This window comes from Rhinoderma darwinii, chromosome 1 (assembly GCF_050947455.1).
Source record: "Rhinoderma darwinii isolate aRhiDar2 chromosome 1, aRhiDar2.hap1, whole genome shotgun sequence".
Taxonomy (NCBI): domain Eukaryota; kingdom Metazoa; phylum Chordata; class Amphibia; order Anura; family Rhinodermatidae; genus Rhinoderma; species Rhinoderma darwinii.
The window spans coordinates 517,586,330-517,604,606 of NC_134687.1; the positions used below are offsets into that span (position 1 = coordinate 517,586,330).

The 18,277-nt window shown below is 40.0% G+C and overlaps 1 protein-coding gene across 8 annotated transcripts in view; it reads right to left on the reverse strand.

Annotated features, from left to right (window-relative positions):
* The window catches only part of YTHDC2 (YTH N6-methyladenosine RNA binding protein C2), a 170,047-nt gene that overhangs the window by 97,518 nt on the left and 54,252 nt on the right, over nt 1-18,277 (reverse strand). For all 8 annotated transcript variants that reach the window (XM_075836597.1, XM_075836578.1, XM_075836587.1 and 5 more), the window contains one exon: nt 4,502-4,658. In XM_075836597.1, the coding sequence (XP_075692712.1) occupies nt 4,502-4,658 (157 nt within the window). The remainder of the gene's footprint in view (nt 1-4,501; nt 4,659-18,277) is intronic.

Genomic DNA, 18,277 nt, shown 5'->3' on the forward strand with positions numbered 1-18,277 from the left:
GCACACAGCCTCCCTGTAGATGATGGCACACAGCCTCCCTGTAGATGATGGCACACAGCCTCCCTGTAGATGATGGCACACAGCCTCCCTGTAGATGATGGCACACAGCCTCCCTGTAGATGATGGCACACAGCCTCCCTGTAGATGATGGCACACAGCCTCCCTGTAGCTGATGGCACACATCCCCCCTGTAGATGATGCCACACATCCCCCCTGTAGATGATGCCACACATCCCCCCTGTAGATGATGCCACACATCCCCCCTGTAGATGATGCCACACATCCCCCCTGTAGATGATGCCACACATCCCCCCTGTAGATGATGCCACACATCCCCCCTGTAGATGATGCCACACATCCCCCCTGTAGATGATGCCACACATCCCCCCTGTAGATGATGCCACACATCCCCCCTGTAGATGATGCCACACATCCCCCCTGTAGATGATGCCACACATCCCCCCTGTAGATGATGCCACACATCCCCCCTGTAGATGATGCCACACATCCCCCCTGTAGATGATGCCACACATCCCCCCTGTAGATGATGCCACACATCCCCCCTGTAGATGATGCCACACATCCCCCCTGTAGATGATGCCACACATCCCCGCTGTAGATGATGCCACACATCCCCCCTGTAGATGATGCCACACATCCCCCCTGTAGATGATGCCACACAGTATATGATGCCACACAGCCACCCAGTATATGATGCGACACACACACATACACACTCTGGAGAATGCACCCCACCCCCTCCCTGCAGTAATTTTCCTGGACTGCCTCTGTAAATTCTGGACAGTCCCGCTTGTAGTGAGCGCAACAATACCCGACATTTATGAATAAACTTCTGGCTGAATGCCCTAAACACTCACCGATGCAGCGCTGTCTTCTTCAGGTGGGGTCTCTAGTCTTCACGGGTTTAGCGAAGGCGGCCCGATGACGTCAATCCGTGAAAACTAGAGACCACACCTGAAGAAGACGGCGCTGCGTCGGAGAGTGTGTAGGGCATCCAGCATCATCGCGCCGCCGATAGCCTGCAAGGGAACCAATAGTTCCCTTGCCTCTTGAATCCCCAGGTCACAGATCCGTTTTTAACGGTTGTCACATGTATTGGCGGCCGTTAAAAATGGATCCATTGACTTCTATGGGGGCCGTCTGGCAATGAACACAGCCAAAAATAGGACAGGTCTTATTTTTTGACGGCCAATATTCATGCGTCGTTAAATAAACCGCCGTGAGAATACATACACCCAAGATTACTTTAGACCAAGTGGGCGTTGAACAGAGGAGTGTATGACGCTGACCAATCAGTGACCAATCAGCGTCATACACTTCTCTCTATTCATTTACACAGCGCATAGGTATCCTGCTAGATCAGTATGTGCGGTCTTATACTGACACATTAAAGTTACTGAAGTGTTTAGACAGTGAATAGACATTCCTTCCAGCCAGGACGGGATATCTATTCACAATCCCCACACTTCGGTAACGTTTCTATGGTACTTACAGCGGAGAAAGCGTAATCTCGCTGTAACCTGTGATTTACAGCGTGATCTCGCGAGATTACGCTTGCTCCGCTGTAAGTACCACAGAAACGTTACCGAAGTGTCGGGATTGTGAATAGACATCCCGTCCTGGCTGGAAGGAATGTCTATTCACTGTCTAAACACTTCAGTAACGTTAATGTGTCAGTATAAGACAGCACATACTGATCTAGCAGGATCCCTATGCGCTGAGTAAATGAATGGAGAGAAGTGTATGACGCTGATTGGTCAGCGTCATACACTCCTCTGTACAACGCCCACTTGGTCTAAACTAAAAACATGCCCAGTTGGGCATTAAGAAAGTAATTAGCATAAAGCTAAAATCGATAATAACGTGGTAAAAATAGATTGTTTTTCTAAATAAAAAGCACTGCGGTCAGAGCTGCAGGTTAAAAAAAAAGTGTAAAAAGTAAAAAAAAAGTTAAAGTGTAAAAATAAAAGTTTTTGTTTTCCTATAAGTCATTTATTATAGGGAAAAAATGAAAACGTTAAAAAAAAAGTACACATATTTGGTATCACCGTGTTCGTAACGACCCAAACTATGAAACTATGATGTTATTTTTTCCGCACGGTGAACGCCGCAAACAAAATAAACGGAAAACTATGTCAGCATCGCTATTTTTTGGTCACCACCCCTCCCAAGATATAGAATAAATAGTGATCAAAAACTCGCATTTACCCCAAAATAGTACCAATAAAAACTGCAACCTGTCCCGCAAAAAACAAGACCTCCCACAGCTTTTTTGATGAAAAAGTAAAAAAAGTTACGGCTCAGAATAGGGTGTCTCAGAAAATAAATTATTTTATAGAAGCGTAATTTTATTGTGCAAACGCTGCAAAACGTAAAAAAAACTATACACATATGGTATCACCGTAATCGTACCGACCGGCAGAATAAAGTAAAACGTAATTTATTGCGCACGGTGAACGCTGAAAAAAATAAAGAATTTAAAGCGCCAAAATCTCTGTTTTTTGGTCACCTTCGCTCTAAAAAAGATCCTGTGGGGGTTTCCACTGTTTTGGTCCCTCCAGGGCGTTGCAAACCCGACATGGCACTGAAAACCAATCCAGCAAAATCTGCGCTCCAAAATCCAAAAGGCGCTCCTTCCCTCCTGAGCCCTGCTGTGGGTCCAAACATTAGTTTATGACCACATATGGGGTATTGCCGTAATCAGGAGAAATTGCTTTACAAATGTTGGGGTGCTTTTTCTCCTTTATTCCTTGTAAAAATGAAAAAATTCTATGTTTCCACAGAAAAAAAAGGTGGTTTTCATCTTCACAGACTAATTCCACTAAATTCTGCAAAAAACCTGTGGGGTCAAAATGCTAACTATACCCCTAGAAAAATGCCTTGAGGGGTGTAGTTTCCAAATTGGGGTCACTTTTGGGGGGTTTCGACTGTTTAGGTACCACAAGACCTCTTCAAACCTGAAATGGTGCCTAAAATATATTCCTAAAAAAAAGGAGGCCCCAAAATCCACTAGGTGCTCTTTTGCTTCTGAGGCCGGAGAGTATTGTGTATTGGTCTATTTCTAATTACCGGGGATTTCAGAGATGATAGAGTCTCTTTAAGAGTCAGCTTCAATAATCTGTACAGTTACTTTTTACGTTATGTTCATAAATGCAGCGTAATTCTGGAGGATATCCGACCCGGATTTTGCAGGGAATTCCGGACAATTGGTGCAGATTTTCATCTGGATTTGCCACTGAAGAAGAGGGGATAAAAAGAAATATCACACTCACCTCCCCGTGGTCTCTCGTCGCGACACGTCTTTGCTCCCCTGGCTGGTCTATGTACTGCCAGCCTCCTGGGATGACATTTCTCCCCTGTGACCGTTGCAGTCTGTTTTTGCTGCGGCGATCACATGGGACAAAAAGTCATCCCAGAAGGCCAGCAGCACAGAGACCAGACAGGGGAACAGCAAGGAATCGCTATGAAAGACCAGAGGCAGAAAGTAATATTTTGATTTATTAAACCGGAAATAGGGCCAATTTTATTTTCCTACTTGCGTTTTTTTTCCCCAACTATTCCGCAGCAAAAATCGCAGCAGTTGGTATTTGTAGTAGATTTTTACATCCCTATTGAACTCGACAGGGGAAATTTGCAACAAATACGCGATCATTCTGCAGCCTGAATTGACATACTGCGGATCAACAAAAAAAAGACTGCAGCGCAGGTCAATTTCAGCACAGAAGCGTGTGAATGAGATTAGTTAAAATCTCATCCACTTTCTGCTACTGTAATATGCTGCAGATTTCGCACCCATAAATTTGCAGGAAATCCACCAAGAACGTAGTCTAAAAAGTAACTGTATAGATTGTTAAAACTACTAACACGGAGTCTTGATATGATATGGTACAGTTCAGAAATGCTACAATGCAAATTGTCTGTGGCAGCTGGTGCATTACAAATAATAAAAAAACTTCTATAGAACGGTGGCTTTATACGTTTTGATAATGTGTAGGATTTAGAAATCCTACCACTTGTTCAACTATAGCTTCTGATCATGCAGAAAGTGTACGGATATGTCTTTACATGAGCCGAATTTTCAATATGGCGATGAAGTTGAAATCATAGTCAAATTGTGAATAGGCGTAAAGAACAGTATAAAGGTGAATGCTACTGGACGGTTTTGGATGGCTACACCCTATTTAATTGCAAGACCATTAAGCGATTGCATTTACGCACCGCAATTTGCTCATCTATCAAAATTTTTAGCACTCCTTAAGTGTCGAATCCTACGTATTACTGAAGTGTGCAAAGCCACCCAAGAGTAGAGAACCTGCCAGGCAAGAATTCAAAGTAAAATGCAATCAAAAAATGTAGTCGTCCCATACTTAGTATAAAAAATATGTTCATAGATATCTCAGAAGTGTATTTCTATAGCAAAAACAAATGCCAGATTATCAGAAATTAATGGATTAAAAGGGATTTGATGGGATATACTTACTGTACAAGACAGGGCACCCTTCAAAGTATCTCAAAAACAAGTTCACATCTAATGCGGCACTGGAGAGAATCAGTTTCAGAGTTGGATGCTTCGGTATCAAATCTCGGAGTTTAGTTAGCAGGAAGTCACTGAACCGATCACGTTCATGAACTTCATCCTATTATGTGAAATGAAATTGAATAAAACAGAAACACAATTAATGAAAAGCAAAGTAAAATCAAGTAAAGATGTTCTATTCAAATTAATGGGATCCGTGCACGATACTCTCCAGGCGTCGTAAAGTCGCCACTAAAACTGTACCGCCCAGAGTACAGGAGCGTCACTCCATGTTTGATGTCAGTTCGGGCGGTAAAGTACAAATGGAGGGACACTTGAAAGCCAAAGAAGAGATGGATTAAAATGAGATATCCATTATCATTAGTTACACTTTCCATTATGCTTTCATCAATAATGAACGTGTAATGTTAGTCCATTTCCCATAAACCATGGTCAAACACTTTACTTGAAAGCCACACAGTAGTTGGAATGACTTAAAATGGGGTATTCCATTAGCAAACCCCTTTTCTAAATGTGGATTCGTTGGTGATCTGCTGGTCACTGCAAGTCCAGCAGCAACCAGCTCTTATCGCAGGGGAAAGCTGCAGGCAGCCACAAAACAGATGAATGGCCAAACACGGTTGTACCGGGTCAGCTAGAGTAGGGAGCTGCATTTTTGCAGTAGCTCTCCACTATGGCTAATCGAGGGTGTACCAAATAGTGGACTCCTCTCTTTGTGGTCCATATACCTTAGTACGGCAAATAAGAAGGGGTTCCAGATGGTCAACATATTACTTTCAAAACAAGTAGCGGTGGGACCGCCCCCAGGGATTTGTGGTGGTAGACCAGTGTTGAATAAGAAAGGTAAGTATAAGTCAGAAAGACAATAACATTAACCCCTTCCCGCTTTGGCCACTCTTGACCTTCCTGACAGAGCCTCATTTTTCAAATCTGACATGTTTTACTTTATGTGGTAAGAACTTCGGAATGCTTTTATCTATCCAAGCGATTCTGAGATTGTTTTCACGTGACACATTGGACTTTAAGTTAGTAGTAAAATTTGGTTGATACATTCAGTATTTAATTGTGAAAAACATTTAGCATTTTTCAAAATTTAATTGTATCTGCTTGTAAGACAGGCAGTTATACCACACAAAATAGTCGCTAATTAACATCCCCCATATGTCTACTTTAGATTGCCATCGTTTTTTGAACATCGTTTCTTTTTTTTTTAGGACGCTACAAGGCTTAGAACTTTAGCAGCAATTTCTCACATTTTCACAAAAATTTAAAAATGCTATTTTTTCAGGGGCGATTTCAGTTGTGACGTGGCTTTGAGAGCCTTATATATTAGAAACCCCCAATAAGTCAACCCATTTTGAAAACTGGACCCCTCAAAGTATTCAAAACAGCATTTAGAAAGTTTCTTAACCCTTTGGACATTTCACAGGAATTAAAGCAATGTAGAGGTGAAATTTTTCGTTTTTGTTTTTTTTTTTGCAGAAATTCATATGTAATCCATTTTTTTGTAACACAGAATGTTTTACTTATCAGGGAAATGCAACTCAATATTTATTGCCCAGATTCTGCAGTTTTAGGAAATATCCAACATGTGGCCCTAGTGTGCTTATGGACTGAAACACAGGCCTCAGAAGCGAAGGAGCACCTAATGGATTTTGGGGCCTCCTTTCTTTTAGAATATATTTTAGGCACCATGTCAGGTTTGAAAGGATCTTGTGGTGCCAAAAAAGTGGGAATCCCACAAAAGTGACCCAATTTGGAAAATTACACCCCTTGAGGAATTTATTTAGGAGTAAAGTAAGCATTTTGACCCCAGTTTTTTTGCAGAAATTATTGGAAGTAGGCCATAAAAATGAAAACCTACATTTTTTCAAATAAAATGTTGATTTAGCTAATTTTTTTTCATTTGCACAAGGACTAAAGGAGAAAGCACCACAACATTTGTAAAGCAATTTCTCCCAAGCAAAACCGTGCCCCACATGTGGTCATAAACGGCTGTTCAAATACACGGCAGGGCTTAGAAGGGAAAGAACGCCATTTGGCTTTTGGAGCTCAAATTTAGCAGGATTGGTTTGCACAGGCCATGTCTAATTTGCAAAGCCCCTGAGGGAACAAAACAGTGGAAACCGCCCACAAGTGACCCCATTTTGGAAACTATAGCCCTTGAGGAAATTAACGAAGGGCATGGCCCCACATGTGGTCATAAACTGCTGTTTGGACACACGGTAGGGCTCAGAAGGGAAGGAGCACCATTTGGATTGTGGAATGCTTTCTGGACACCATGTCGCATTTGCTGAGCCCCTGTAGTACTAGACCAGTGGAAAAAAACCAAAAGTGACTCCATTTGGGAAACTACAAGGGGTATAGTGATAATTTTGATCCCAAAGGTTTTTTGATTAATTAAAATGAAGCAGTGAAAATGAAAAATATATATTTTTCCCAATAAGATGTCGTTTTAGATCAACATTGTTCATTTTCACAGGGAATAAAGAAAAGAAAAGCCCCCTAACATTTGTAAAGCAATTTACATGTATGGGAGGGTTCATAAGAAAAGAAGTGGTATTTGTCTTTTGGAACGTAGATTATGCTGGAATGGTTTGCGGATGCCATGTTGCATTCGCAAAACACCTGATGTACCTAAAAAAAAAAAGTGACCCCATTTTAGAAACTACACCCCTAAAGGAATTTATCAAGGGGTGTAGTGAGAATTTTTACCGGTGATTTTCAGAAATGAATACGCAGTGGATGATGCAAAGTGAAAATTGCAATTTTTCTACTGATGTGCCTATACACTGCACTATGTTGTGCCCAGCTTGTGCCACAGGAGAATCTTACCCCATCAATTGTTAAGCGGGTTTTCCCGGGTATGGTAATGTCATACTAGTGGATGTAAATTCCGGTTTGGGCACACTGTAGGGCTAAGAAGGGAAGCAGGGCCATTTGGAGCATGGATTTTGCTTGGTAGTAGTTTTGTTTGGAAGTTTTACTGGTAATTTAGTTTATAATGTGGGGGCATATGCAATCTGTGTGGAGTACATCAGGGCATAATAATGTGGTAAATAATAAAATTATCCATAGTTGTGTGGTACGCTGTGAAGAAATCCGTTATGCGCAGGCCGGTGTCACACTGATAAACGGTTTTCTTTCTTATCCCCCTTTTGTAACATTCTGCACCTTTTGGGGACTTTTTCTCCTTTGTAGTTTGGGAAAATTTTGCTGGGAAATTGTTGCGCAGGTATAATACGGGCGCCCTCGCTTCCAGCAGATGTGCTATGTCCCTTCCCTTCCCAGTTCCTAAATACCAGGGCCCTGAAACTGAAGGAATGTTCCCCTCCGGCCCTGCGCATCGGGATGTTTTTTCATCTCTGCATTACTAGTGCCATAACTTTTATTTTTCGGTTGATTGAGCGGTGTGTGGGCTCGTTTTTTGCGAGACAAGCTGTGGATTTTATTGGTACCATTTTGGGACACATACAACTTTTTGATCGCTTTTTATTTAATTTTTTGGTATAGGAAATTAAAAAACTATTCCAGAATTGCTTGTTTTTGGTAATGTGTTTTTTTTTTTGGGCATTCACCATTTGCCATAAATGACATGTTAACATTATTCTGCGGGTCGATACGATTACGGCGATACAAAATTTGTATCGTTTTTTTTATGTATTGCAGCTTTTGCACAATAAAATCACTTTTTAAAAAAAAAAAAAATCATATTTTCTGTGTCGACATATTCTAAGACCCATAACTGATTTATTTTTGTGTGGATAAAGCTGTGTCAGGGATTTTTTTTTTCCGGAAGGGTTGTCGTTTTTATTGGTACTATTTTGAAGTAAATGTGACTTTTTGATCACTTTTTATAGCATGTTTTGGGAGGAGATGTGACCTAAAAACAAAGATTCTGGCATTGTTTTTCTTATATTTTTTTTTACGCCGTTCACCGTGCGGGATAAATTACATAATAGTTTTATAGTTTGGGAAGTTACGGACGCGGCGATGCCAACTATGTATATTTCTTTTTACTTTTTTTTACCATAACAAAAGACTTATTATTGGGAAAAAAGGCAGTTCCACTTTTTTTTTTAACTTGAAACTTGTGTGTTTTTATATTTGTACGACATTTTTATTAACTTTTTTTTTACTTGTCCCACTAGGGGACTTGAGGGCCTGATACCCCATATGTAGTGCAGTGTATTAGTGCTGTCAGTTATTCACTGACAGCAAGCCTATGAGGACCCGCCGGACGCAGGTCCTCATTGGCTTCCGTACAAGACAGACACAAGGGCCATTATTTGGCCTTCGGTTGCCATAGCGACCCAGTGATTGCATCGCTGGGTTGCGATTTGGGTTAAAACCCCTCAGATGTTGCGCTCTATTAAGTGCAGCATCTGAGCGGTTAATCGGCAGATCGGAGAATAGCTCTGTTCCTGAGCGTTACAGGAGGGTGCCAGCTGTATATATAATACAGCTGTCACCCCGCAGTGATGGTGCGGGCTCAGTTTCTGAGCCCGCATCATCACCGAGACGTAAGTGTACTGCGGTTCGCGTGAACACCTTCCCGACAGCGCCGTATATATACGGCGGATGTCGGAAGGGGTTAAAGTACATTTCTCTACAAGGTGGAGAACAAAATACCTCTTTTTAAAGTATAAAGACACACCAAATATTTACATGGTCAACTTCTAATATACGCTATGACAATTAAAAAACGTATTTGTATTATGTTAACAATTGCCGTACATTGTTAAACTGTACCCTACTATTCATGAGATTATAACCTGCTATGTCAACATAGAGCACTAGATTTTCGTACTGCTGTATCATCAAAAGAGGATTACAGCTCCATTAACCAATTATGGTTTCAAAATAAAAAAAAAATATTTGGATATATGCAGAAATCACGTATCTGTTGCTGTAGCGATAGAATATTATAACATGCCCTGTGTATTGGAAGGTAATGGACTGTGTTTACTGTGAAGTATGTGACAAAAGTCCTACGTATAATACAGCGGTCCTAAGAAACAACCAAGATATCACCACCAAATGGATTTACAGGGTAAAATGAGAGTAACTTTATTCAGCGGGTTGTAGCGATTGCAACGATACCAAATTTGTATAGATTTTGTATGTTTTAGCACTTACACAGTAAAAACACTTTTTTTTCAAAATTATTTGTTCTTGCGTCTCTATAGTTGAAGAGTCATAACTATTTTATTGTTCCGCCGATGCAGTTGTATGAGGGCTTTTTTTTTGCGGGACGACTTATACTTTTTATTGGTACCATTTGAGAGTAGATTCGACATTTTGATCACTTTTTATCACATTATTTTTAAGTCAGGATTAACAGAAAACAGCAATTTTTCCATTGTTTTTTTATTTTAATTTTTTACGGTGTTCACCGTGCGTGTTAAATAATGTAACAGCTTTATAGTCGGGGTCGTTACGGATGTGGCGATACCAAATATGTGTAACTTTTTTGCTTTATTGTGTTTTTTTTAATAGTAAAGCATTTTCACTTATTTTTTTTTTATTAACTTTATTCAACTTTTTTTTACTTTTATACTAGTCCCACTAGGGGACTTCACTATGCGATCATCCGATCGCTATTATAATACACTGCAATACTTTTGTACTGCAGTGTATTACTGCCCGTTTAAAGCAGACAGGCATCTGCTAGGACATGCCTCTGGCATATCCTAGCAGTCATTCACTACAGGCAGACCTGGGGGCCTTTATTAGGCCCCCTGCTGCCATCGGAGACAGACACTTGGCGATCTTATCGCCGGGTGTCGGTGGGGGAGAGAGGGAGCTGGGAGCTCCCTCCCTCTCTCCAAAACCACTCAGATGTGGTGCACGCTATTCAGCGCCGCATCTGAGGGGTTAAACGGGTGAGATCGATACTAATATCGATCTCACCCGGTCGAGCAGGGACGCCCCCAGCCCTCAGCTACATCTGGCAGCTGAGAGCAGGGAGATTTGACAGCTCTCTGCTCTGTTTACTTTATTCTAATGCAGCGCCGTGGAATGGCAGCGCTGTAGAATAAAGCACACTAATGACCGCCGTGAAAAGGCTTATCGGCGGTCATTAAGGGGTTAAAATGTTTTGATCTCTGTTGTGCATAATAATTTGAAACAGTGCATTTTGAGGTTTTTTTACTTCTAAAAAAAAATCTGTTATCATTAGGAGGTTTCTTCAATAAAATTCGCATTATACTCCAACGGTTGATGGCTGGAAGATTATACTGACTGTCATTTGCATCGACTATTTAGGAAAATCAGCGAAAAATAACATTTGCATAATAATGTGGAACGCGGTGTGTGTCCTAAATAGGTATCTTAAGTAATGCCCATTAATAACACTAGGTCCGTATGTCCAAGGTAGCGCCCCGACGCGCGTTTCACGTAGACTGCGTTTTTTACCTATTTAGGACCTATTTTTTCTACATGCACCTATGTGTGATCTTCACTGTTTAAGATCGAGATGGTGTGCGAAGCAGCGGTGATTGATGCATGCGAGCCGGTCATTTTCTAGACGCTTTATTCATAGCCATACGCTCTGTGCCCCTCCTTTTGTAGTCATTAGTACTTTTTTCTGGGTTACGCACTCGTTTTTGTGATGATTTTAAGTGAAGGTGTCACGAAAAAAAATTTTTTTATATGTTATTGCTTTTAGTATGTTATTAAAATTAATTTTATTTATGTTTTACTTTCTTTTACTTCTCTATGGGGGCTGCCATTTTTTTTTTTTTCATCTCTGTATGTGTCGATTAACGACACATACAGAGATGGAATACGGCACATAAATCCCCATAGAGGATGCGAACGGAAGCCGTTCCATTCACTACATAGAGTACGCCGTCTGTGTGCCGCTCCCACACAGTCCGAAAGGAGGGTCTTCGGCAGAGCGACATCCGGCGCCATTTTCATGTGGACCGGAAGCCGCGGCCGGACAGTAAGATGACTACTTCCGGTCGCGGTTTCCGTCCATATGTTCAGAAGCAAGGACTAGGAGCGGAGGCAGCGGGCAGCGGCGGCGGCAGGAGCAGGTAAGTTATGTTTGTGTTTGGTAATCACACAGTATAACATGAACATACACTGTATCTAGCCTCCTACACTGTGCATTCGCTCAAAAAATGGCGGAACACAGTGTGGGAGGTTTGAACATTCAACCCCCTCCTTTCTCCTAGCACTAGCCCGGATAAAGGAGGGGGGATTGTTTGAGGATGCTAGAGCGAGTGTGTCTTCTACAATTTTGCAGCATAAAGCAATGAGGTTGCTTTACCACATGCCAATGCTGCAATTTTGGGAATTGCTCCCTCTAGTGACCAGCACATGGAAATGTTATAAATGTTATAAATTTATAATATTTCCTGACTTGTGAAAACATTTAAAAAATTAGAACAATGTGTAATCATTTATATACTAACAGTTTAAGTAAAAAAATATATATTTTTTTCTAGCAACACATTCCCTTTAACATTGTCCTATATTGGGTATTTTACACCCTGATGTATATTTGACATGTGAACTGTTGTGATATTTTAACCCCTTAATAACCATCAATACGCCTTTTCACGGCGGTCATTAATTGGCCTTATTCTAGGCTGCCGCCTTTTCACGGCGACCTAATCAAAGTCCTGCACGGGTGTACCATGCAGGCTGGAGCGGGTGCTCGGCTGTCTGATGACAGTCAGGCTTCTGCTCCAACGGTAGCGATCGATGTTTACTTTGATTGCGACCCTTTAACGAAGTATACCAAAGCATTATATAAGCGATCAAAAGATCGCACAGTGAAGTCCCTAGGGGGACCGAAAAATAATTAATGTAAAATAAAAATTATTAATAAAAGGTACACAGAAACAAATGTTATTTATTAAAAGTGTAAAAAAAAGAAATAAAAACTACAAATATGATATTGCCGCAATTGTAATGACCCCAAAAATAAAGTTAGCATATTATTTAAACCGCAAGGGAAATGCCGTAAAAAAAACAAAAACGCAAAAACAATGGAAAAATTGAATTTTTTTTCCATTCCCCCCCAAAAATAATAATAATGGTTAATCAATAAGTCCCATGTACCCCAAAATCGTAGCAATGAAGTCCCACAAAAAACAAGCCCCCATATGGCGACATCGACGGAAAAAAAAAAAGTTATGGCTCTTGAAAAGCAACGATGCAAAATAAAATAATTTTAGTTCAAAAGTTTTTTTATTCTGCAAAAGTAGTCAAACTTAAAAAACTATACATATTTGGTATTGTCGTAATCAACCCATAGAATAAAGGTAGCATGATATTTATGCCGCATGGTGAATAGCGTAAATTTAAAATGCATAGAACAATGGCTACATTTATGTTTTTTTATCCCCCCCAAAAAAAAGTTAATAAAAATTAACCTAAATTCCATACACCCCAAGAATACAACTCATCCCGCAAAAAACAAGTCCTCATACATCCATGTCGATGGGAAAGTAGAAAGTTATAGCACTTTGTGTCGAGGAAAAAACAAAAAAAATAGCTTGGTCAATAAGGCCCTGAATGCATGCAGGGGTAAAGGGTTAATAGTTGACCGTTTTCTGTAGTCCAGATGTTGCTTCTTTTGTTGGGATTTCCTTTGTATTTAATGTAGTTTATTTTTATGATATGTAATATTACTGGAAGTATAATACTATGTTTGGAAACACCTAGCCGCTATTTTACTGTGAGATATAGGTTTATGATAAATTAAACAACAGTCTAAATGTCCCAAATAAATGGTACCTACATAAAGTGCACCTCGTCCCACAAAGTCTCATACAGCTATTTTGAGCATAAAATGAAAAAAAAAAAAAGTTGAGAGGATGCAAAGAGGAAAAAAAATTTAATAAAATAGTTTTGTCCTCAAGGCCAAAATTGTCTGTGTCCTTAGGGGGTTATCCCCAATGTTGCCATTATGTGAGGGAAATAATCGGGTTACGTATTAACCCCTTCCCGCACCTTGTCGTTAATGCACGTCAAGGTGTGCAGTAACTTCGCGCACCTTGACGTGCAGTTACGTCTGTGCTTTGACAGTTAACCGCCGCAGCGGTGGTTAACTGTGCAGGATGTCTGCCCTGCTCTCCCCGCTGCCGATCAGCGGCCTGTCCCGCTGAAATCGGCAATTAACCCCTTTGATGCGGCAGTTGATTGCGATCGCCACATTGAAGAGATTTAGAGCAGATCCTTGTCACGGCAACTGGAGGCCAAACTATGACCTCCGGGCTGCCATGTACGGAAACCTATGAGGACGAGCCATAGGCTTCCTGTCAGAGTGACCGTCAAGTCACAATGACAGTTAGAACGCATTACACTACATAAGTAGTGTAATGTGTTCTAGCAGTGATCAGAGCTGCAAGTCTAAATGTCCCCTAGTGGGACAAGTAAAAAAAAAGTCAAAAAAAGAATAAAACTGTTTTAAAAAAAAAATAATTGTCAAAATAAAAGTTATAAGTTACATAAACAAACACTGCTTTTTTTCCTATAAGTCTTTTATTATAGGAAAAAAATGAACACTTTAAAAAAAGTACACATATTTGGTATCACCGCGTCCGTAACGACCCATACTATAAAACTATCATATTATTTTTCCCGCACTGTGAACGCCGCAAAAAAAAAAGTAAAAAAACAACACTAGAATCACTATTTTTTGGTCACCACTCCTCCCAAAATATACAATAAAAAGTGATCAAAAATTCGCATGTACCCCAAAATGGTACCAATAAAAACTACAACCCGTCCCGCAAACAACAAGCCCTTTCACTGCTTTTTTGACTGAAAAATAAAAAAGTTATGGCTCTCAGAATATGGTGACACAAAAAAAAATTATTTTATAAATAAGTGATTTTATTGCGCAAACGCTGTAAAACATATAAAAAACCTATATACATCTGGTATCGCCGTAATCGTATCGACCCGCAGAATAAAGTAAAATGGTCATTTATAGCCCAGGGTGAATGGCATAAAAAAAAGAATAAAAAACATTGTCAGAATTGACGGTTTCTGGTCACCTTGCTTGCCAAAATATGGAATAAAAAGTGATCAAAAAAGAAAAACGAACGTACCACAAAATGATACCAATAAAAACTACAGATTGTCCCACAACAAATAAGCCCTCACACAGCTCCGGTGGTGAAAAAATAAAGAAGTTCTGGCTCTCGGAACACTACAGATTTTGCATCGCCATATTCTAAAAGCAGATAAAATTGGGCACCATTTATCAGTGCGACACTGGCCACATATCTGCGGATTATTATGTATGTACCCCATTATTATAACCTCTTATTATGCCCTGATGTACTCTGCACAGATTACATATTCCCCCACATTATAAACTGAAATACCGGCAAAACGCCAAACAGAACAACTGCCAAGCAAAATCTGCGCTCCAAAAGCCAAATGCCGCTCCCTCCCTTCTGAGCCCTGCAGCGTGCCCAAACAGCAATTTACGCCTACAGATCTGGCATCGCCATACCCGGGAGAACCCGGTTAATATTTTATGAGGTATTTATCTTCAGTGGCACAAACTGGGCATAACATACAGTGCACTAAAATGGCATATCAGTGGAAAATTGTAATTTTGACTCCGCACCATCCGCTGCGCATTAAACTCTTCGCGCACCATGACAAGGCATGTCGTGGTGTGGGGGGTGATGTATGGAGCGGGCTCTCGCACTGAGCCCGCGCCATACGCTGCGGGTGTCAGCTGTGTATTAGAGCTGACACCCAGGACTAACAGACAGGAACAGTGGTCGAGCTTTTACAGGAGCCTGTAAAAATGACAATATACTACATTAGTATTGCAGTGTATTGTACCAGCAATCTACTGATTGTTGGTTCAAAATGTGTAAAAGCAAAAGTAAATAGTTATTAGTGAAAAAATTTTTATAAATATTTAAAGTCGCAAAAAAAACCTTTTCAAATTTTTTTCTCTAAAGTAATGTAAAAAAAATTACAAAAATACACAAAATTGGTATCGCTGCATCCGTAAAAGTCAGAACTATTACAATATACCATTATTTAACTCTGTGAACGCTGTGGAAAAAAAAAATGAAAAACGGCAAAATCGCTATTTTTTTGGTCACCTTGGCTCTACCAAAAAATGTTATATAAAGTGCTCAAAAAGTTGTATGTACCAAGAAATGGTACCAATAAAAATTACAGCTCGTCCCGCAAAATTAAGCCGACACACAACTCTATTGACGGAAAAATAAAAAAGTTATGGCTCTTGGAAAGCGGGGAGGGAAAAACGAAAAAGAAAAAAGCAAAAGATGGTTCAGTCCGGAAAGGGTTAATTACTTTCTAATGAAAAAACATTTATGATCACATGTGGGGTATTCCCGTACTCAGGAGAAATTGCTTTACAAATGTTGGGCGGCTTTTTCCTCTTTTATCCTTTGTGAAATAGAAAAAATTCAACATTTTAGTGGAAATAATGTTGATATTCATTTTCACGGTCTAATTCTAATAAATTTTGCAAAAGACCTGTGGGGTCTAAATGCTTACTAGATAGATTCCTTAAAGGAAAGGTGTCATGATTTTTTTTTATTATTATATTGCTTTTAATATGATATTAACATACATTTTATTTATTTGTGTTCTCATGTTCTACTTTTTACTGTGTTCTTACTTTTACTTCTCTATGGGGGCTGCCATTTTTTTTTTCATCTCTGTATGTGTCGATTAATGACACATACAGAGATGCTATACGGCACATACAACCCCATAGAGAATGCGAGCGGGAGCCGTTCCATTCTCAGAAGCATGCGCCGTCTGTGTGGGAACAGCGAATGCGCCGCTCCCACACAGATCATAACGAAGCTCGTTCGTAGAGCGAAATGCGGCGCCATTTTCATGTGGACCGGAAGCCGCTGCTGGACAGTAAGATGATGACTTCCGTCTGCAGCTTCCAGCCATATGTTCAAAGAAGCGAAGGCGCAAGGAAGAGGAGCGTAGACCAGCGGAGGCGGCGGCAGGAGCAGGTAATTTATGTTCGTGTATGATGTGTGTATTATGTTCGTGTAATACGGTCTGCTGAGCCCTGTATCTAATCCTCCTAGCACTGTGCAGTCGCTCAGAAAATGGCGGCACACAGTGTAGGAGGTTTTAAGACATTCAAACCCCTCCTTCTCCTGGCACTAGCCAGAAGAAGGGAGGGGGGATTGTGTGAGGACACTAGAGAGTGTGTCCACCCCAAATTTGCAGCATAAATGAATGAGGTTGCTTTACCACAGTGATCATACTGCAATTTTGGGAACTGCTCCCTCTAGTGGCCAGCACATGGAAATGTTATAAATTAGAATCGAATTTATAATATTTCCTGACTTGTGAAAAAATAAAAAAAATAAAACAAATGTGTAATCACTTAAATACTAATTGTTTAACTGAAAAAAATAAAATAAAACATTTCTAGCGACACATTCCCTTTAAGTGGTGTCGTTTCCCAAATTGGGTCACTTTTGGGGGGTTTCCACTGTTTTGGCCTCTCAGGCGCTTTGCAAATGCGACACGGCTCCCGAAAACCATTTCAGCTAAATTTGAGCTCCAAAAGCCAAGTAGCGCTCCTTCCCTTCTAAGCCCCGCTGTGGTCCAAACAGCAGTTTATTAAAAACATATGGGGTCTTGCTATAATCGGCAGAAATTTATTTACATATGTGGGGTATTTTTCGCCTTTATTCCTTGTAAAAATTAAAAATTTCTATGTTTTTTCAGAAAAAAAGTAAATTTTCATCTTCACATACTAATCCAAATAAATTTTGCAAAAAAACCTGTAGGTTTAAAATGCTAATTATACACCTAAATAAATTCCTTGAGGGGGTATAGTTTCCAAAATGGGGTCACTTTTGGGGGCCTTTACTGTTTTGGCCCCACAAGACCTCTTCAAACATGACATGGTGCCTAAAATATATTCTAAAAAAAGGAGGCCCCAAAATCCACTAGATGCTCCTTTGCTTCTGAGGCCTCATTTTCAGTAAATTAGCGCACTAGGGCTACATGTGGGATATTTCTAAAAACTGCAGTATCTGGGCAATAAATATGGAGTTGCATTTCTCGGGTAAAACCTTCTGTGGTACAGGAAAAAATTTATTACACATGAATTTTGTCCAAAAAAAAATGACATTTGTAAATTTGACCTCTACTTTCTGAATGCGGTTTTGAATACTTTGAGGGGTTCAGTTTTCAAAATGGGTTGATTTATGGGGGCTTTATAATATATAAGGCCCTCAAAGCCACTTCAGAACTGAACTGGTCCCTGAAAAAATAGCCTTTTGAAATTTTCTTGAACATATGAGAAATCGCTGCTAAAGTTCTAAGCCTTGTAACGTCCTAGAAAAATAAAAGAACGTTCAAAAAACTATGCAAACATAAAGTAGACATATGGGAAATGTAAACTAGTAACTATTTGGTGTGGTATTACTATCTGTTTTACAAGCAAATACATTTAAATTTAGAAAAATGCAAATTTTTGCACATTTTCTCCAAATCTTGGTGTTTTTTACAAATAAATATTGAATTTATCTACTAAATTTTTTCACTAACATAAAGTACAATATGTCACGAGAAAACAACCTCAGAATCACTTTGATGTAACAGCATTCCAAAGTTATTACCACATAAACTGACACGTCAGATTTGAAAAATCGGCTTCGTCCTGAAGGCCAAAACAGGCTCAGTCCTGAAGGGGTTCATGTGAGGCACAGGGTGTTATGA